The following is a 21,466-nucleotide window of genomic DNA, read 5'->3' as shown; positions in this document are numbered from 1 at the left end:
CTGAGGGACAGCTAGCAAGTCAGCAAAGCAATTCACCGCCAGACCACTAGGTGGAGTAACGTTTTTTGTCAAAAACAACCTTAGAGACACCTTCTTTGTGTGTGGCAGTCTTTGTCGACTGTATTACTTTTTCTGGAGGACAAATTTGTCCCTGATCTTTCTACACAGCTTCGTACACTCGTCGACCTGCAAACTGACGTCAGCCGAGATCTCCTTCCAGGAATTGCAGGTCATCTGCATGTCCTTGTATTTAGTCAGTGACGGGTTATACAAGTGGTCATACTTTCAGTGCTCTTCTATTTGGTCCATATCTGTTCTTCTAAATCTTCCTTGGTTTCTGCCGGTATTATGGGGCATGAAACCGGAAATATGACTCTGGAAAGGATGTAGTTAGCGGACCAATCACAGCCTTCAGGGCTGCGTGAGGCTTGCGTAGCTTTGTCGTATAGTTACAAAAATGGTGAACGCACGCAAGCACGAAAGAAGGGGCACGCAAGCACGCAAGGGGCTCTTGCGTGCCCCTTCTTGCGTGTCTCTGAAAACACAGAAGCATGCACCAGCCTCTCCCCTGTCGACAAAGCCTGGCCCCATTAGGCAAAACAAAGTGCTTTAAGTAAATGCCGTTTGAGCGCTACTAAATTTTGAGTTTCAAAAAAAAAAAAAAAAATTTAAATTTTTTTTTTTTTTTTTTTATACATTATATTTTTAGACATTGATGCGGGCCAATTAAAAACGGATGGCGGGCCGCAGTTGGCCCGCGGGCCGTAGTTTGGACACCCCTGTCATAGATCAAAGGAATCTCTGATGTCTTAGACCAGGGGTTTTCAAGCGGGAGTCCGCGGCCCCCTGGTGGTCAGCGACGGCATTGCAGGGGAAATTCGCTTTGATATTTCAACACATTTCCAGATTACTCTTGAATATCGTGAAAGATATCTAAAATAAGAAAAATGTCTGAAATAATATAAAGGTGATCATGAGGTTAAACTTAAGTAGGCCCCAATTGTTTGTGTTATATTGTATGATTTTCGTTTGTGACATATTCTGCATTACTTTGTCATCTTCCCTCTTCAGTTGTAGCCCAAGTTTATGTTGATTGTTATTGATCAACGTTACTTTAACGTTCTCTCAACATGTCAGCTACATGTCTGTACATTTAAGTCATGAACGTTATATATTGATGTACATATGGTGCTGACATGCAGTACAACTACAAACTGCATTTTAATTTTGTTTTCAATTCTTAAGCACTGAAAATCAACCGTTTTTGTTGTTTTTACACAGATTTTTCTAGATTTGTTTGAGGTTTTTAAATAAAACCAACATGGAAAACCAAATGTTAAAACTGCCTCTATCCACATGCTTGAAGCACACACACACGTAGGCACATCAGTGGGCCGCGGATTTCTTTCTAGTCAGAATGGTGGTCCCTGGGACAAAACCAGTTGAAAACCCCTGTCTTAGACAGTTGCAAAGGTGAAAGATTTCAACTTTTTAAAGCGGGCCACTGACCCGCTCAGTGTCTCACTCTCTGTCTCTTTCTCTTAAACCAGTCTCTCTCTCTCTCTCTCTCTCTCTCTCTCTCTCTCTCTCTCTCTCTCTCTCTCTCTCTCTCTCTCTCTCTCTCTCTCTCTCTCTCTCTTTTAAACCGGCCAGTCTTTGTCTCTCTATCTCTCTGAAACTGAAACAGTCTCTGGACCCAGCAGGAAGCACGCTGCACACATTCAAAGTTTGTAGGAAGGAATTTTCCAACATGTCCAAGATATTTCTGGGTGGAGTTTCCATGTCTTTCCCGTGTTGATGTGGGTTCTCCTCCCATGGGGCCTCAGCATGGTGATTATACATATGCATAAGAATATGGTAGCTATTTCAAATAAATATTTGCTTAAAGGTTGAGTGTCTAGAATTTAGTGACATCTTGTGGTGAAGTTGCATGTTTTAGCTGAATACCCCTCACCTCATCCTGTCCTTCCAAAGATGAAATATAACCTCTGGCAACTTTTAGGTGTCAGCAGGCCAGCTGAAATGTGAGGGGTCACAGTGGGAGAATAAATACAAGTGCCAGCTGGCTGTGTGCTTGTCGCAGACGAAGCCATAACTTCTCCTTTCCTCTGACTTCTCTCAGCTCTCCTCCTACACTCGAAGGTAAAAAAGCAGAACACACGCACGCATTTCTTATCTGTGATTATCTTTCTATAAAACCTGTTGAAACTTTAGTTCCGTAAAGACATGAGGTGCGAAAACTTTCACATACGCTCGGGCTGTGACATGTCACCTTCTGCTGAAGGAAAGTTGTGGTTACTGAGGCAGCCAGAGTATATGAACGTCACATTTAATCCACAGACAAATGTCATCTTTTTTTTGTAACATATATTTATTGGTTTGATACATTTAAATCAATTTATATACATACATGAACCTTCCACCAAACTGAGCATATGGCAGTATATAAAATAACAATAAATAATACAAATTATCACATAAATGGCTAAGTTATAATTAAAACATAAATTCGACAAATGTCATCTTACTTATCTTTGACCGACTGAAACATCTCTGTGCTTTCAATAATACAACTAATACCTTGCGTCACTTGCACTCTACCTCAGTCAATTTTATTTTCACGTACATCGACTTTAAAACCAGTGAGTGGTGTTCATTTTGTGGTTGGTAGATGTATGTGAACATGAAAACCATCAGTAAGGGATTTAAAACTCAATTTGATGTTGTAGCTTATTCGTATACACAGTTCACTATCTGCCATGACTGCGGTGCTAGTTGCTCCTTCATGTGATGCATAGGTTCCAAATTCAGTAGTGACTCACTAGTTTTACTAGAAATGTCAAAAGATGGTTGCCAAATCGCTAATCTTACTCAAGAGCAGCACATGCTCCTGAACCAAGACATCTGTGAGGCTGCACAATTCTCTTTCACATAATTCCTGATTGCCGATCCACAGAGTTATGATGCCTCTGCAGTGTATATTTAGTCTGGCCTATTAAAAGTGGAGTTTGAGAGGGGGGAAGAGGAATGAGGAGGGAAAGGGCAGTGGAGGGGAACAGAAAGGTCAAGGATAAGAGGCAAGCAAATGGAATAGGTCAACCTCATGCTTGTCATACCTTAAAAAAGGGTAGTGATACAAGAGGAGGATGGGGCTCAGGAGGGCGGGGGGGCTCTCTGACACTGGATCCCTTTTTGGCTTCTTCATTTTGTGTCTGGGGAACAGTGTGTAACCGCAGCACACAAAGTGCCGAATGTAACAGCCATGAAAACTGCAGCCAAAAGGCCAGAGCTCCGGCTGGTTTGATGCAGGAACAAGTCAAACTTTATGATCACCACTACCGTTACCTTCTGCTCATTTGTTTAATTTTAACAATCTATTTTCCCAAATGATTCCTTGTTCTCTCATCCTTTCCTCGCCAGAGTCAAGATGCCTCACGCATTTCCTTTCCTCACTCCTGAGCAGAAGAAGGAGCTCAGCGATATTGCTCAGAGGATCGTCGCTACTGGCAAGGGAATCCTCGCCGCAGACGAATCCACTGGTAAAAATCCATTTACTTTATTGTAAATGGACAATCAAACATGTCAGTGCAGTTCACATCTGACTGAGCCATCATCTGTCTCTCCAACCTCTAGGAAGCGTAGCCAAGCGCTTCGAGGCCATCAATGCTGAGAACACTGAGGAGAACAGGAGGCTGTACCGCCAACTCCTCTTCACCGCTGACGACCGCGTCGCCCCCTGCATTGGTGGCGTCATTCTCTTCCACGAGACCATGTACCAGAAGACCGACGATGGCAAACTCTTCACCCAGCACCTGAAAGACAGAAATATGGTGGTTGGCATCAAGGTCGACAAAGGCGTTGTCCCCCTGGCTGGAACCAACGGCGAGACAACCACCCAGGGTGAGCCAAAGAAAAGATATTTACACAAGAAGAAAAATCGATCAGCATCTTGTAGCATCTCTCTGATCCACTCTGTCCTCTCCCTCGTTCACAGGACTTGATGGATTGTATGAGCGCTGCGCCCAGTACAAGAAGGATGGTGCTGACTTTGCCAAATGGCGCTGTGTGCTGAAGATCACCCCCTTCTCTCCCTCCAAAGTGGCCATGTTAGAGAACGCTAATGTCCTGGCCCGCTATGCCAGCATCTGCCAGATGGTAAAACACAACAAACACAAGCAGAAATCTCTTGGCAAGCACAGGCTCTAGAAAATGCCCTATAGAGAGCCTATGTAGCTTTTAACATGACAACCAAATCTCATAAAAACTCTTAAAACCCACAGCTTTCTGCTCAACATAATCATTTGGACTTTTTCTTCCTCAGCACGGCATCGTCCCCATCATCGAGCCTGAGATTCTCCCTGATGGTGACCACGACCTGAAGCGCTGCCAGTACGTCACTGAGAAGGTCCTCGCCGACGTCTACAAGGCCTTGTCCGACCACCACGTGTACCTGGAGGGAACCCTGCTCAAGCCCAACATGGTTACCCCCGGACACTCCTGCTCCCACAAATACAGCAACCAGGAGATTGCCATGGCAACCGTGACTGCCCTGCGCCGCACTGTGCCCCCTGCAGTTCCTGGTGAGCTGGATGCACAAAACATTGTCTGTTTGCAAGCTTAAAAAAAACATTCAGTCCTTCATCGAATAGTTGTTGTGACAAGTGTCTTGCTCAACTCTTGTCATCTTCCTGTGCAGGCATTACCTTCCTGTCTGGTGGCCAGAGTGAGGAGGAAGCCTCCATCAACCTGAACGCCATGAACCAGTGTCCTCTGCACAGGCCCTGGGCCCTGACCTTCTCATATGGCCGTGCCCTGCAGGCCTCTGCCCTCAAAGCTTGGGGTGGCAAGAAGGAGAATGGAAAGGCCTGCCAAGAAGAGTTGATCAAGAGAGCTCTGGTATGAGTCAATTCACTTAAAAATGTATTAAAGTATGTCACTATATATGGCTGCAGTAGATTTTTATTATTATTGTGTTGATTGTTACCATCAACCTTCAGTCCTGTATTGTGCATTCAATAATACTGTCCTTTCTATTCTCACAGGCTAACAGCCTGGCCTGCCAGGGTAAATACGTTTCCTCAGGAGGCAGCTCCGCCGGTGGAGAGTCCCTGTTCGTAGAAAACCATGCTTACTAAGCAAGGACACTCACCTACCTGTCATTATCACATCACCATGGAAGTGGCCACGCCGTTACAGTAGAAAGCTGTGCTGTTGCTGTGCCAGGAGATTCCGGCAAAATGTTCTGCCTCCATTCCCTTACCTTTTTTTTTTTCAGGAGAAAGATTCCTAAACTGTTTTTATACAACTTGTGCTTTTCTATCCTTTGTCTGATTCCACCAAGTCCAGTGCATAATTTACAACATTGCTAAGGAATAAATCATTTTCCCTGACGTGCTGCCTCTGACCCACTTTCTTCACCTTTTGATATGTTGCAGCCTTATGCTAAATTTAAAAAGTGTCCCGCTTCAATCTCAATGGTACAGTACAATGAAAGCTAGAAAGGAAGTGTTGTGAGGCAAAGCTTGTGTTGCTTGACAAGATAAGATGTGTCCGAAATCACCCTAACACTCACTAACCCCCTCCCCCCTACTTCACTATATAGATATATATATAGCCACTTCTATGTAGAAGACAATATAGTGAACTCATCTGTTTTACACATGTCATTCATCATTCATCAACATTTATCAAGAACAACCACAGGTCTTTTATAGCTCTACTGAGCTGTTTATTCCTTTAACCCTTATAGGTCATGGTTTTATCTTTACAAATAAAATGGAAACTGTCTGAGAAAAGAAATGTCATCACCACTATTCCCTTTATTGACACAGAGTTATGTAGAATCAACTGCAACACTTATTATTGAGAAAGCTTCTCAGACCTGAGATCTCTCTTTCAATCTTCTAATCCATCAAGGATTATATCTAATAAATGTAACTTTATTAACAGGCTATGCATTACAGGCATTTATTGGCCTTTATGACTTGTAGTAGTCAAACCACAACCAGACTAAGTGACTCAATGTTGGATTTCCCATTGATTTATCCCCGAAACACTTTGTCCTAGGCAAAAATTTGATCATACAAACTCTACTGCAACCACCATGAGGTTGTATGTAAGTAGAATGTAGAGCTTGATCAAATTAATTCAAAAGAGAAACATCAAAGAAGTTACATTACATTACATTTCATTTAGCTGACGCTTTCATCCAAATTGACTTCCAATGAGTGCATTCAACCAAGTCGTTTAGCAAAACTTTGCTATTGAGCTAAAGGAGCTGCAGGAACACTGTCACTGGGCTTATAACAAACACAAGCAGCGCTGTCAAGGTTGATGATGAGGAGGTTCCATTTGAGGAACACTCAAAGCTGCTGTCTTGGTCGGTGCCATTGGAGGTGTATGTCACAAATCCAACACTGGCTCCTGCCACTTGTTCTCTGATCCAGCCCTGGAACTCAGACACTCTGCCATAGACCTCAGGGTAACCCGCAGTGGCACAAGGTATTCCGAAACTGGTAATGCCAGCCTGGACCCACTTTGAGCCTTGTTTGCACTGCAAAGGTCCACCAGAGTCCCCCTTAAAAGACACACCGTGGCAGTTAGTGGACACTCCCAAGGAACATGTAAGACTGGAGTAGCTTAGTTTAGCCTCACCAACAATAATATAATATACTATATGTTTCAATGTTAATATGTTTACATGTTTAAGACTTGTGATGCTCTACAGCTTCATCATGGGGACAGATATAAATATTTTAACTTTATGTGTGAATATATGGCTCTGAAGGATTTAAGAACAATCAAAAGAACAATCTAGGCAGGGTGGTAATCCTCGACCTGTCCAGGCTGTAGCCCGCTTCTCAACCAATGTCAGCTGGGATTAGATCCTGCTTCCCCCTGTGACCCTCAAATGATAATGGTTGGATGGATAAGTAATTATTTTCAGTATCAGTGAATAATTGGTAGTACTTCTTAGAGATGCTTTTACTGTAAGTAGAACGAAAAGCTTCCACAGATTTGAGGTTGTTGTATAATATTGTGTGAGGTTTATTTGTTCCATTATGTCTCTGTGTCGGTCGAGCAAATAGTCGGTACACCTCATATTTATCCTCTGTTGTTACCTGACACACTCCTTTGTTCTCTTCCCCAGCACAAATCATTTGGTTAGTGATGTCTATTTCTTCTTGGTAAGTGCAGCTGCACTTCTTATTTCCAATGACAGGGATCTTCACCTCCTGAAGTTTCATAGTAGCTGGTAATGTCTCTGCAGGAGAGAGAATATAATCACTCCATCATCCTCAAGTTTCAGTCTTGCAGATGTATTATTTATCGATAATCAGACAATCTCTCCTCTGTGATCCGATGACAAGTGGTCGACGCTAAGTACATGAGCAAACACAACCAAATATGTCGACTCAGCTGACGTCCTCTGACCCCCTACAGTTTCACAGTGATTAAAAAGTATTTCTTTACGTCTCAAAATCAACACTGATTTCTTAAATTTTTAAATGGACAAAATCTTTTCTTCAGCATCTCATTGATTCATTCAGACACCTGACTACTGGTCACTAGTGGTCACAGAAGAAACTTTCAGGATGCAGATTAATGTCAGTATACAGACAAATTAGTTGACTACTTGTGATCCCAGATTCGAATGGGGCCTCAGCCTTGTGATTATACATGTACAGTCGTCCTGCACCATAAAGGAATGGATGAAGACGGATGGAGAACTAACAATGAAGCAAATCTTAATTAGAAAGAGTGGGAAAAAAAGATTTAAAAAATGGCAGCTACTTAAATAAATATTTGCTTAAAGGTTCAGTGTGTATCATTTAGTGACATCTAGTGGTGAAGTTGCATGTTGCAGTTGAACACCCTTCACCTCACCCTCCCCTTCCAAACATGAAAGAGAACCTGTGGCAACTTTCAGTTGTCACAAAAACTCAAAAGGTGTTTTGTTTGTCCAGTCTGGGCTGCTGTAATCTTCTCTAAATCCGTAGAGAAGGCCCAATCTCAATTAAATATAAAGTATTAAAATATAAAGGGCCCATTCTCGGGTAAAGAAAACAAAAATTCGTACTATTTAGATGAATCACATTAGTGGAAACATCACTAGGATTAATTTATATAAAATTTCCGCCAATAGATCCCTTTCACCTAAATCTTACACAATGTGAACCTTTAAACTTGGTCTGGGATTAAAATAAAAGACAGAATATCCCGACAGAAATATGGTCTGGATGCTCTCTCTGCATTCAACTATACAACCTGAAAGGATCCTCACCATTTTTCGTAAGTTTGCCCCATCCAGTGGCCCAGCAGAGGGTGGAGTTGAAGAACTCGCTGGTATTACTCGCCAGGCAGATGGGTTTGATGTAGTTGTTGAAAGTGACAGGGCTGCTGAGCTTCATCAGGGCAGCGTCATTGTTCAGCATCGTGTTGTTGTAGTTGGGATGGATGATGACTTGGGAAACCTTGCGGCTCACCTCGTTAACATTAAGGCCACTTTGAGTCTCTCTTCCGAAGTAGAGAGTCCACACATTGATTTGGTTTCTACATTTAGAAAAACATGAATTAAATTGTGGATGGAAAAGTCTAATATCAAATCATCTGCCCATGTATAAAATCTCCTAAATCATTTCAAGAAGATCTGTAGGTTTCCAACAATTGATTTGGTTCCACCAACGGCTCAAATGTAACTCATTTCGTGTCTGGGTTCTGTGAATATGATATTATGGCCCTGCACCTGCCTGTGGAGGAGCTGGAGTGGTGATACCTGGTTAGGACCTGAAACGTTTGTGCTGTCTACTGGATATTTTACACTTTATGTTCCTGTCATCGCTGACAACATTGTGCACGGGTCCGGTTTGGGAACAAAAACAGAGTCAGGCTCTCTTTTGGCTCGGTTGGTTTTCTCTCTGGCTCTGTCACACTCTTGCTTGAGTCACACTCTCGTCTGAGCCCTTTCTAGCCACTGAGCCCCACCCAGAGGTCGACATGATTGGTTTATTTGGTTAGTGACATCACAAACCCTGGCGGTTTGAATACTTTTTTTTGTTGTTTACTGCAATGTTAAGGTGGAAACATTCATTACAGACACAGATACTTTTTTTGGAATCGGCATCCAGTCCACCTTTTTGTCTATCGACTATTTTAATAATTTACTAATATTTTATTTTTGTATTTGCACTCTAAAGCTGTGTGAACTCCATATTTTTTGGGCTTAAATTTTTCATTTTTAACCTGTGAAAAGCCTTTTGATCGTGCTATGAAAGGTTTATAATTATATAAACTGCACAGGAGCGACATGTTAGCAGGTTTAAAGTCGATTTTCAGTTTGCAATGCAGAATTGCAGTATAATGTAAGGGGTTTTATGTAACACATGATGGATCCTGTTTTTGCATCCGGTTTGCGATGAATTAATTACACAAGCTGATTAAGTCATTGACAGGATGCAGTGAAAGGTAGTATCAGAATTAGGTTTCTGGTGTATCAGGGTATTTCACTTCCTCATTTGTACAAAAGCAGACACATTTTTAAATAAAAAATATACATGTTGCTTAATTGCAGCATAGAATATAAATACTGTACTGACTAGAAAATCTAAGATTTTTAGACCATGAGAATTTCGTTATAGATATGTACCTATACAATTTTTTTCTTTATGAACATTGCTGCCATGGAAAGGAAGCTTTTGTCGTAAGAAAGAGAAATTTGAGTGTTTTTCTGTTGTGCTTTGTTCAGTGTGAGTTTGTCTTACGTTAGGATGCAGTGGGCAGCTGTGAGCACCCACTGGTCACTGATGAGGGTCCCTCCGCAGTTGTGAGACCCAAGATAGTGCACGCTGACCTGCCAGGGCCACGAGCCGGCTGTGGCATTCTCGCCACCTACTACCCTTGTGTTCAGAGGTGCATCTCCACAGTCTGACAGAGAACAGAAACAGACTCATATATGTGCTTCTAAGTATTTGCACAGAACCAAATAAACTGTACTTACCCTGAGCCTTTGACCCTGTGGAAAAGAGAGATGAAGATGTTACTTAAATCTGTTCTTCTTTTATCTATATTGTTTATCCTGAAAGGGAGGGATGGCTGGAACCAGCTGACATTGGGTGAAAGGCCGGTATACGACCTTAGGGCAGCAAATCACAGGACCAACATAGAGACACAAATTACCATTCACACTCACACCTACATTAAATTCAGAGTTTCCTATCAACCTTACCCCAAACTTGCCATTAGTAGTCAAGATAAGGACTAAACAACACTTTGAAATGGCCTTTGGTATGAATACATTTGAATTTATCATAACTCGAAGATGTGAGTTGGAATAATGTGGAAGTGTGTGTTTGTTTGATGAGATAAAAAAAAAAGTTTAAACAGCAAATAATCAGCAGTAAAAACGACTTCTCTTTCCTAGTTGAAACAAAGTTCAAAGTGGAATTTACTACATGTTTTTATAGCAGCAGGTCAAGATTCTTTTTTGGGTTGCAGTGAATCTGCATGTGTTGGGACTGTGGAAACCCCCGCTGACAAGGACCAAGAAACCCACAGAAAGACTCACAGTGGGTGCTAACCATATCCCTCACTTCAATCTATATATACTCAACGTGTGAGTGTGTGTTTGAGTGTATAATAGTCAGACCTGTGTCTCCATGTATGGTGGTATAACAGTGTTTTGTTTTGTGTAACTACATCCACAGTGTGGCGCTAGAGTCACAGCTATTACCTCCAATTCTTTCTAAGCTGTGGGATGAGATGTTCAAACAGCAAGGTGAGTATTCTGTTCATATTCATTCTTCATATGTTTATATGAATCCCCTGCCATGATAGTCCCAGGCTGATATTTAATAGAACAGTATGTGCTTCAATATGAAGTAAGTATGATTATGCATCAGTGTACAATTAGATATACTGCAAATCTGATCAGAATAACAATAAACAATTCACAATTCAGAGGAGAAAATTTCTACTCAAGTTGGTTTTAATGATAATAATAATAATCCATATCACATTACACTTGCAGCTAAATATAACCAACGAGTCATAAAATCTTTATAAATTCCATTTGTAGTAAATTACTATGGAATTATTTCCTGATCTTTAGAAATTCAAGGACAAAGATGGAGATGTACTGAATCCCTGAATGTTTCAGTCACAGTACAGATTGCCATTGGATATTAATGGTGTTATATTACATGTTCAATGTGATACAGGTCATTACAAGGATGACGTGCTTGACGACCTGGAAACAGTTCACAAGCCCACAACACAACAGCCTGCGAGAAGCCCTGTGTTTCGTATTCACATCATTGTATTAACGTTTCATTGACTGTAAAAGCCACTAACTACGTCCTCAAAAATGAACATAAAGTTGAATCAAAGCTAACTAACTAACTAACTAACTAACTAACTAACTAACTAACTAACTAACTAACTAACTAACTAACTAACTAACTAAATACCTAACTAACTAAAATACCTACTTCCTTACTCACTCAGTTACTTACTCACCTACTTTGTGTAAATGCTCACCTTGATTCAACAGGACTATACACATCAATAGTATCAGGATCGTCCCAGCTGCCATATCTGATCTGTCACTGTGCGTCTACAGCTGTGACTCGCTCTGTGTTTAATTCACTCTGGTGTACTTATGCAGGAAATGTTTTACACAGTCGCAACATCCTACAGTAACAGGTTACACCTGTATAACCCTTGTGATTGGAAATGACTTCAGACCCCCTCCCCCCACACCCACACGCACAAACACACACTTTGCAGCAGGACAATCACTGTTTTTGTGCTTTTGATAATTGAGATAACTTTCCTAATCTCACTGGGTGTGTGACACTGCTCAAACCTGATTTTCTCAATACCTCTGCTGTGTTTGGGCTTAGTCTCGCTTCGCTGTCAACTCTATTTCTGTACCCATCATGACAGCTTTCGAGTTTGTGATTGAATGACTTTAAATGTGTCATGTGTTCATTTTGGACATGGTTGAGATGAAGCTCAGCGGTTTCGTTTCTTTCAGAGATTGTCTATTCTTGCTGTAGTTTGTGTGTTTTTTTATGTGCACCTCAACTACAGATACATTTTATTTGACTTTAAATGAAAAATTAAGCCTATGACATGTCTGCCCACATCATCAACCACATTTAGTAGTTGGCAAGAACCACTGTGGACTGACAGAAGACAGTCACACACACAATGACATTTATATCTTATGCCATTGTTAAATTGAAACCTTCATTAAATGTTAAATTAAACAGTACAATTAAGTGAAGTCCTAAAAATGTCAAGTGGTGTTATCACAATTAACTTAATCCTTCATCGTGATGAAAGCAATGTCAGAAACAAGTTGCCAAGTCAGAGAGAACATGGAGCACTGACAAAAACAGGCAAATGGAAAACATTAGTCACCTGTTTAAGTCACACTCAGGTTTCAATTTCGTTGAAAGTAAAACAGCAAAGGAATGTGACAAAAGAAAAGACAAAACACTTGAGCCCAGTGACAGAGAGGCCCTGTGTGATCTCCACGTAAGAAACTAACCCATGTTTGCAGACCCATGTGTGTCAAGCTCAATTAAAGTGCAAAGTCAAACAAGTCAAACAGCTAATCAGGTTAATGAATATTCAGAGAGAGGGCAACAAAGACAAATCCCTTTCCTTCAAATATCAAGCACTTGATGTGGTTAAAGATTAACTCCAACAGGGACACATCATAGCAGGACTGGAAACACAGAGGGCCCGTAAAAATAGAGCCATTCTCTTCTTTTTATCCCCTTTTCTCCTGAATGGAACACCTCACTAACTTTCCCCCAGAGAGAAAAGAGTTGTGGTCTCGCCTGAATGTTTGCCCACATAAGCTCAGTGGGATGACCCTCTCCGTTTGTTCATGGCAACACTGCACCAATGTAAAGTAGCCCACAAAACCTTGGCCTGGGGCCCGAGTGAATTTTAAGTGACCGGTTTCTCCCATTTGTGTGTCCCTGCACATCTAACTCCCTTCCCTGCTTCTCCTTCTGGCTCTATCAGTCCTCTGGGGCTCGCTTCCCTAAGGAGGACAAACCCATATCAAGGGCCTCCTTTCAGTCCTTTGAGACCCAGGGACAATATTTCTTATTTCCCATCGGGCAGGAGAATCCCGCCCACAGTCGTCTCATAGCGCTATATAAGACAGTAAAGGGGCCTGGCGATAAGACGCGGCTCTCAAGATGCGGTGTAAAGTCCTCGTCTATGTCGGCCTCCTGGCTCTCATAAAGCATGGTGAGTATTGGGTCATTTCACTCACAGGCCAGTTACAGGGACTAGATTGTTGATTGTTCACCTAATGACGAGGTTTGTGAAGAGTTTGATGTGATCAGGTGAAATTGGAAAATCAATGCTGATTTATCTGAGATGAGGTCTTGGACGTGGTCTGTATGCAAATCGAGACAGTGCCTGTTGCTCCGACCTGTCAACGTGCTCTTTACCCTTTATTTTATGTGGATTTGTCAGACGTGTGGGACCATTGAAGGTTTGAGAGCAATGTGTGTGTACGTGTAATGGATTTAATTGGGCAAAAATACAATGATATATAAAATCTGATATTTCTTATTATTATTATTGATGCAACTTTCATGTCTCTCAATGGAAATTATAGAAAATTTACTTACTGTTGTCTGCAAAAATGTGATAATTCATATACAGCAATCAACGATTTTATCCACATCGTCCACTCCAGTATAATAATATTCACATGCACTGGGAATATACTTAAGAATCTTTAAACATGGTGTATTTGTCTACTCTGCTGATTGTGTAGATTAGATGATAATTAGCGAAAGCGTTGAAAAGTATATTTTAAGATTTAAAAAAAATATACTTTTCACTCAACTGCTCTGATCCTGCTCGAAGTTTAAAATAACTTTGATCTATACCTACCAGCAAAGTATAGCATTAGTCACCTCATTCTTCATCTGTTTGTCGGCCTCCTATGATCGGCCCATCAGTCACACTTATCAAGAGGTGCAACACAAACACTCCACGCAAAAGAAAGTTTGCGTTGCTTTGGCTCTAAGTATTTATTGTGCTAGTTACTAATTAAGCTGATAGGTTGCTCAGAGCAGACTGAAAGGCTTCATATTTACACTGATTCAATGTGGTGTATACTCAGATTACTGATTTACAATTAGAAAAGAAAAGAAAGAACGTGGACAAAGGACAAACTTCATGAAACTCAAACAATCCACTCAAATTCCAATTTATCTTGCGATGACATTTGTCAAATTAAATAAACAACCTGGACTGGGTCAAGTCGGGATCCAGGAAAACTTTTTCACTTTCTTTGATAATGCGAGACGGCTGTTTTTCAACATTTATGTTTGTTTCTCAGAGAATAATTTATAAATCTATTTTAACGGGACTAATAATTATGGATCCACATTTTGATGTATATGAGGATAGAGTCTTTTCTTCTTTGGAAAGAAGACAGCTTCACAAGGAGTTAAACGATGTAGATGAACGTTAGCTCGACTGTTATCACGAAAACGTTGTTATTTACAAGAGAATGTATAATCTTAAATACAAACAGTTATGCTTCCTTTGTTTTCACATGACTGTTCATTTAAATCAGCTTAATTCAATTAAATTTATTAAACTGCAGCTGAAGATCCAAATAATTTAAGTCAGCTTAATTCAATTCAATTAATTAAACTGCAGCTGAAGATCCAAATCATGAACCAAATATTGAAGGCACATTTTTATCATCACTAATCTAATCTGTGCTGCAGTTCGTCAGGGCATCATTGAAAGTGGTTCAGTAAAGTCTCTTTATTTCCTCCTCATCTGAACTTACACTCTCTGTGTTTCAGGGTCTCCAAGAGAAATTCAGGCCGGCCCAGATGATAATGCAACCCTCCCTTGCAATGTGACATTCCCTGTTCCTGTGAACCAGTCTCTCATCACTGTCAGCTGGATAAGTAACGGCTCTGCTATCGCCTCATTCGGAAACGAGGCAACGCAAATAAAGGAAGGCTTCTTCTGGCGCACCAGTGATTTCATCAGTGGAAACTTTTCACTGTACGTCCTCAGAGCTACTCTCGCTCTGCAGGGGGTGTATGAATGCACGGTCAGCTACAACTCCACCATCCTGCACTCCAGCAACGTTACCTTCAGTATCATCGGTATGTCGTGGTCCAGTTGGGGAGATTTGGGCTTTAAGTTCTCATTTGAACCTAAAAGTATACAATGCTGAACTCTTAATCTCGTATATCTCAATCAGTTTCTTCTACGTCATCTCTCTGCAGCTTCCCCCACTCTCTCAATCCCTCAGCAGTGGGTGGTGTTAGAGACAGAGAGCCAGTTCATATGCAACGCAAATGGTTTCTACCCTCCTCCTGTCTCTTTCTCCTGGACCAGAGACGGGCAGGTGGTTCATCCTCCCCACCCGGTCGAAGGTGAACAGGCTCCAGACGGTTTCTACACGGCCGTGGGCAACTTGACCCTCTACCCGTCCCGTGAGGACCAGAATGTGACCTTTGGCTGCAAAGTGTCACACAATGGAAACAATCAAGAGCTGGATTTCCAACTCAACATCACATGTGAGTGACACAAAGACACACTGAGCTTTGCATATCTGAACTCGTGGTCTGACACACGTGTGCATCCATGGTGGCTTTAAGAGAGAATGCCCCTGAAAAGGAAACATGATGACACCGATATCAGATCAGAGTTTTGTTTCTGGTGAATAGCTCTATCGCTTCATGTTTCTTTAAGATCGGACTGCAAACAACTCCTCTTGACAACACCCTTGTGCACTCAGATGGGTTCAAGTACCTATGCCAACAAGAATGGCAATGCCCCTATTTAAACCTGTGATGGAAATAACCTGATGAGACTTCTGAAGAAAAGAGATAATAGAGCAATTGTCTTTTAAGTATACTTAATTACTTGCAAGGAAGGTAAGACAATCAAACAGCAGTGAAGAGCATTCTGCAGATGGAATGACAAAGAAACAGTTGCACGATGTATGTGTGTATGTATGTGAACTATGTGTGCGTGGGTGGGTGTGTGTGTGTGTGTGTGTGTGTGTGTGTGTGTGTGTGTGTGTGTGTGTGTGTGTTTGGGTGTGTGTGTGTATGTTTGTGAACACAGTCCCAGATTTGTTGCCCTGATATAGTATGCATAACCACAGATAATATATAGTGTTGTATAATGGTAACATTTTCCATTGCAAACCACATTTAAATCCACTAGATCTGGATTTGTACTAGCTTTTTTTTCATCCACATTTGTTTGTTAGATAGATAGATAGATAGATAGATAGATAGATAGATAGATAGAGTACTTTATTCATCCCCGAAGGGAAATTAAGTTGTCATAGCAGCCGGTATATTTGAATACAATTAAATACAATACAATACAATAGAATAAAATTAAAAGGTAGAAAGAATAAAAAAACAGAAGCACAAGATAAAAATACAATAAAATAGGTAGATAAGGTGCATTGGCAAGATGATGGTAAAAGTACTGATGATATGATGGTAATGGTATTGTTAGACAGTATATAAGTATAGTACAGTATATATAGTATATAATATAACATAATATATATTTATATATGATAGTAATTATACCAATATAAAAGCAGTATATGGTAATAATGGCAGCAACAGTATATATAATAATAATAGTAATGGTGATATAATAATAGTAATTATAACATGTACACATAAATAAATATGTGTATATAGACTTATGTAAACAAGAATATACAGAGAGTATGATATGATACATAGTAGAAGTATGAATATGAATATAAGTATTTGACTATATTAGCAGGCTTACACAAAAACTGCACCTTAACAAGTGATCCGGATGATTCCTCACGTTTCCTTTTTTCTGTGAGAACTGTTTTTCATCTGGTTCATAAATGTTTTTCATCAGATCTCCCGTCTGTGCGACTCTCTTCGTTGCCGTCGCACTCCAACAACAATCCTCTCACTCTCTACTGTGACCTGGAGAGTTTCTACCCTGAGGAAGTGTCGGTGTCCTGGACTCAAAATGGCACAAGCCTCCCCGAGCCCCCGGCCACTGAGCAAAACCCAGACGGGACCTACAGCACCAGAAACTATTATACTTTGAGCCCCGAGCAGAGGGAGCAGGGTGGGAAGGTGCAGTGCTTGGTGAACCAACCTGGGGTAATTGTCCCAGTCAGCGGCTCGGCAGACATGGAGAAACTGGATCCACAAGGTAATATTTTACTGAGATGACACATGTCTTCTTATAGATTACTGTTAGATGGATTTATTTCCTCATGCTGTTTCCTGTTAGATGAGTCTCCGGTGTTGACGAAATCCGCCAAAGCATCTGTGGCTCTGATGTGCATTTCTATCGTGCTGGTCTTCCTGCTCTGCTTCGGCTTTTCTTGGAGGAGAAGAGATGGTGAGTCAGAAACTGTCATGCGCTGATGGTTCCATTTATCTGACAAACAATCACATTTCCTCAAACCACCATGTTAAATTCATTTGACCAATCAAATCCAATTGATTAAAGACTTAACTGAGCTTTTACTCCTGGGAACTTGTTTATTTCCCTTCAGAGAAGCAGAAGTCTCTCACCGTGTCGGGGATCATCCTCCCTCCACGTGTGATCATTGGTAAAAAGGGCCGAGTGACAGTGAGCATCGAAGGCAGGAGAGTGGACCGAGTCCAGACAGCCTGGTTCCTCAATAATACCCCTATCTCCGACACCTCATTCACAGGTAGGAGAGCTGATGAAGTGTCCAGATAACCAGTGATTACTCATTAATTCGTCTTTGACCTCTTTAACCCGACTGGACGGGATCAGTGAGAAGAACCTATTCGATATGTTTGATAACATTTCTGAGGGGAAATAGTTTGGTTAAAGGAGCTGAATATGTATTTGATATTGCTACATATCCAGCATCAACTATTAAGTTAATCTAGTAGAAAGCATCGATTATAGGGTTATAATCTTAATCTTAAACTCTACTTAACTTTTGGGGAGCCATCATTGAAAGTTCAGCATGACACACTGGGGTCACGAGAGGGCGCACGTTGCCTCTTGTCTTGTAAACCAAATGATGGCTGAAGCTCCCAGCAGACGACCATCACCACCATATAATATTGCACCTTTAATGCACGTATCAGTCATGCCTGTTATGGCAAACTTTGGGCAGTAGCTACATTGAAAGGTCAGTGCAACCACAATGGGAGAAGTGGCAAATATATTGAAGAAACAGGAAATAAAACGTAGTTCAGACTGCTGATGGTACATGAATCTTTTATTCTGTTCTTGAAACTGACCATGTTCTTTCTTTTACACTACAATTCTGCTAACAATTTACCATCCTCACACACGTAGGGACCTCCAAAGCTAACTTCAACTGCCTCTATAACCCCCTAACCACCATCCATCTGCCCTACGGTCTAACTCTCACCTCCACAGCATCAGAGAAAGGCCCCCTGCTGCCCTCCAGAGGCGAGATGGCGTACTACAAGCTGCACACCGAGGGGCCACTGCACTCGACTGGAAGTGGCACCCAGCAGCTGATCTCCGCAATGACCTTCATGCCCCAGATTTCAATCCACAAGTCGGCAGTGTTCAAGTGTGAGGTCTCCTACATTGGCAAGGACAAGATCGTGGTGGAGAGGGTGTCCGAGAAGTTCACGATTCTGTGTAAGAAGTTATTCCCTCTCAGTCATTTACTGTGATTTTCACATTTTTATGCCACAGAAATTATCACAAATTCTCTCCCACAGCTCCTCCTGAAGTATCAGAAATCCAGCTGGCAGAGACACCAAACGACTCAGGTAAAGAGACAGTTAATCCCCTCAATGTAAAACATTCCTGGTTGTGAGAAGCTCCATCCCTCACATCTCTATCCTGCAGATGTCATCAGCATGACAGTACGGGCAACACATTTCCATCCGGACGTCATCACCTTCCGCTGGTTCTGTCAGGGCGGTGAGCTGAGCCCCGTGGCCTCCCAGGCCTCGTCCTCCCCGAGGCCCAATTCGGAGGGTTTCTTTTCGGCCTACAGCCAGTGCAAGTTGCCCCAGAGTGAACTGGAAAAGGGAGGAACTAAAGTGTGGGTCAGTGTCCACCACATCGCCCTGAAGCAGCCAGTCACCCGCGAAACCAGAGGTAAGAAGCAAGGGAAGCAAAAGGCATCAGATGTTTTGTTTATTTGATATACAAAATGAAAGCTTGATTTTCTGCTTGACTCTGAAACAGGCTTCATGAGGAGGCCGTGCGTGTCCGAAATCTTCAGCTCCGCCTCTTCCCCGGATCAGACTTCAACCTTGGGATGTGAAATCACAAATTTCTACCCTCCGAACGTCGCAGTGACTTGGCTGAAGCTCAGAGAGGGAGAGCAGGACGACAGGGAGGAGGAGGTGGTCGACGGAGGAGAGCTGTGGGGCCCCTTACAGACTCAGCCCAGAATCTACAGGGCCACAGCCTTTCTGAAGAGGAGGGCAACAAGTCAGGGGAAGAAGGAGAGACGAGGAGGGATTATGTGCAGGGTGGAGCACTGTTCCCTACAGGAGCCCATTGAGAGGCAGTGGAAACATGTTGACATTGGTATGAATCATTGTACTGTCGGTATTTTCACTATCATCAGCGCTTGGCTGTATCCTATGCAGGGACATTTCCACCAGTGATCCCAAAAAATGTATATAAAGTCATAATTACAAGACATCAAATCATTTTGAGACACTAAATTGTTATTGTGACATGAGAGTTATTATTTTACATTTTCTTAGTACAAAAAACTCCATAATATCCAAACAATAACCCAAAGAGGGGAAAAAAACATAAATTTTCATGCTTTTCAATTTTCATGAACTAAGTCTTTCTGTTTTCACTCCTTTAGTTGCTCCCTCCATTGCTCCATCCCTCTCGGTGTGTTGGAGCAGTGAAGGGGTCGGCGTGTTCTCTCTCCTGCTGAAGGGAGGTCACCCCAAGGTCAAACTACTCTGGGCGGCGGGAGGACACACTCTCTCATCGCTGGTGTCCAATGAGACGGAGGAGATCGGAGACGACGGTCAGAGGGAGCTGAAGAGCGTGTGCGCCCTCGAGAGGTCGACGAGTCTGCCAAGTCAGACGAACAAACAGCAGGAGAGACAGAAGAACAAACACGCAATAAGTACGTAATATATTTATATGTGTGTGTGTGTGTGTGTGTGTGTGTCATAAACAGTAAATAAAGATGGAAAACATCACTTCTCCACCTCTCCAAAAGGGGAGCCAATGCGTCCTGATCGCCATCTGGTGGCTGAACACAGTATAAGTGATAAACCCAGTTCTTATCCCACTGATGTATGTTTGAGTGTTTTTCCACTAAGTAAGGTTTTAATTATTTATTCGATGGTATAGATTATGTCTCATCATGGCTCCATCCCCTGATCCCCATGATATTTACAGTCTATTGTTTAAATTCTCGAAATTGTTAAAGGGAATCCTGTGCTACAATTGTAACACAGGGTTTAAAAAACATGGGTTTTAGAGTAGAGAACATCAAATCAAAAATCCATCGATCATTGAGACACTCTGTTCATTCGCTGTTCTTACTTTGTAGAAACAAAAGCTGCTGTTACGGACCCTGACGCCGAAGGGATCGAGTACATTGACGAAAAAGTGGACGGAGAGAACAACAACATTGAGAGGGATGAGGACATGAACGCGGAGGTGGACGAGGACAGCGACAGAGAGGCGGTGGACGACTCGGGCGCGTTGCACATCAACAGAGTCAACCTGAGCAAAGGCCCCAGAGAGAACGAGCGAGCGTGCATGAGAGTGTGCGTGGAGATCACACACCCGGCCCTCAAGCTTCCTGTTTATCGAACGTGGACAGGTGAGACCACTGGTGTCAACCGTCGTTTTGTTTGCACAAGACAGAAGTAAAGCTCCCTCTCAACAGGAAGTGTGTTCACGTTTAGTTCTTCAACTGGATCTTGTGTCGTCTCTTTCAGAGCCCAATGAGGAAATGTCCTACTCCGCATGAAGCCCTGTCATCTGAGGACACAGCATAAATCTAACATACTGTACGTTTCTATAGTCAACACATGGTAGTCATGATTCTGGAAAGTCCAGTGCTCAACTTTATTTATTATGATGTGTCACACGTAACTTTTTTTTCTTCCAACTCCACAATTTTTACAAATGTTCATAGTTTTGTACAAAGAATTTTTGCAACAATAATCAACCTCTGTGGATATTAAATCTCTTTCGGGAAATACAATCTATTCTAAATCAAGAGATTTGTGTCTTTTGTTTCTCTACGAGTGAAACGTTCTCCACTTGTGCTCAGTGGGTTGTGCAGAAAAATAAGTGTCTATCTGTATCTGTTGTTGGTCAACCACTAAAACAAGTTCTCATTTCAAAATACACTTCTGTTTTTTCCCCTGCACACCCTGACCACAGGGACGTCACATGCTCGGCTGAACTGAGTAATTAA

At 41.9% G+C, this 21,466-nt stretch overlaps 3 protein-coding genes across 3 annotated transcripts; 2 read left to right on the top strand and 1 right to left on the bottom strand.

The window, feature by feature from the left end:
* The first annotated feature begins 2,101 nt into the window (after positions 1 to 2,101).
* Positions 2,102 to 5,340, top strand: LOC133027838 (fructose-bisphosphate aldolase A-like). Its single transcript, XM_061094981.1, has 7 exons — positions 2,102 to 2,142; positions 3,421 to 3,539; positions 3,634 to 3,900; positions 3,995 to 4,155; positions 4,322 to 4,580; positions 4,697 to 4,896; positions 5,043 to 5,340. The coding sequence occupies exons 2-7, from the start codon at positions 3,428 to 3,430 to the stop codon at positions 5,133 to 5,135; spliced, it is 1,092 nt and encodes a 363-aa protein (XP_060950964.1). The 5' UTR covers positions 2,102 to 2,142; positions 3,421 to 3,427; the 3' UTR covers positions 5,136 to 5,340.
* Positions 5,341 to 6,268: 928 nt separating this feature from the next.
* zgc:123217 (uncharacterized protein LOC641414 homolog) lies at positions 6,269 to 11,590 on the bottom strand. Its single transcript, XM_061095393.1, has 6 exons — positions 11,536 to 11,590; positions 9,998 to 10,012; positions 9,762 to 9,924; positions 8,285 to 8,553; positions 7,122 to 7,264; positions 6,269 to 6,577 (listed from the first exon to the last, which is right to left on the bottom strand). The coding sequence occupies exons 1-6, from the start codon at positions 11,588 to 11,590 to the stop codon at positions 6,269 to 6,271; spliced, it is 954 nt and encodes a 317-aa protein (XP_060951376.1).
* Positions 11,591 to 13,217: 1,627 nt separating this feature from the next.
* On the top strand, positions 13,218 to 21,013 carry si:ch211-180a12.2 (uncharacterized). The gene is given in 11 exon segments (XM_061095392.1): positions 13,218 to 13,269; positions 14,856 to 15,167; positions 15,291 to 15,584; positions 16,930 to 17,235; positions 17,317 to 17,427; positions 17,585 to 17,746; positions 18,454 to 18,682; positions 18,827 to 19,152; positions 19,243 to 19,590; positions 20,588 to 20,863; positions 20,982 to 21,013. Coding segments are annotated over 11 exon segments (2,448 nt in total).
* Positions 21,014 to 21,466: the final 453 nt, after the last annotated feature.

This window comes from Limanda limanda, chromosome 21, assembly GCF_963576545.1.
Source record: "Limanda limanda chromosome 21, fLimLim1.1, whole genome shotgun sequence".
NCBI lineage: Eukaryota > Metazoa > Chordata > Actinopteri > Pleuronectiformes > Pleuronectidae > Limanda > Limanda limanda.
The sequence above is the reverse complement of the archived record's forward strand: the minus strand, read 5'-3'. Positions and strand labels throughout refer to the sequence as shown.

Coding starts and splice junctions, on each gene's coding strand:
- LOC133027838 (XM_061094981.1), top strand. CDS start 3,428: ATGCCTCACGCATTTCCTTTCCTCACTCCTGAGCAGAAGAAGGAGCTC. Junction 3,540..3,633: donor CGCCGCAGACGAATCCACTG/GTAAAAATCCAT, acceptor TCCAACCTCTAG/GAAGCGTAGCCAAGCGCTTC. Junction 3,901..3,994: donor CGGCGAGACAACCACCCAGG/GTGAGCCAAAGA, acceptor CCTCGTTCACAG/GACTTGATGGATTGTATGAG.
- zgc:123217 (XM_061095393.1), bottom strand. CDS start 11,590: ATGGCAGCTGGGACGATCCTGATACTATTGATGTGTATAGTCCTGTTG. Junction 8,554..9,761: donor GCTGCCCACTGCATCCTAAC/GTAAGACAAACT, acceptor TTCTAAATGTAG/AAACCAAATCAATGTGTGGA. Junction 6,578..7,121: donor AGAACAAAGGAGTGTGTCAG/GTAACAACAGAG, acceptor GTGTCTTTTAAG/GGGGACTCTGGTGGACCTTT.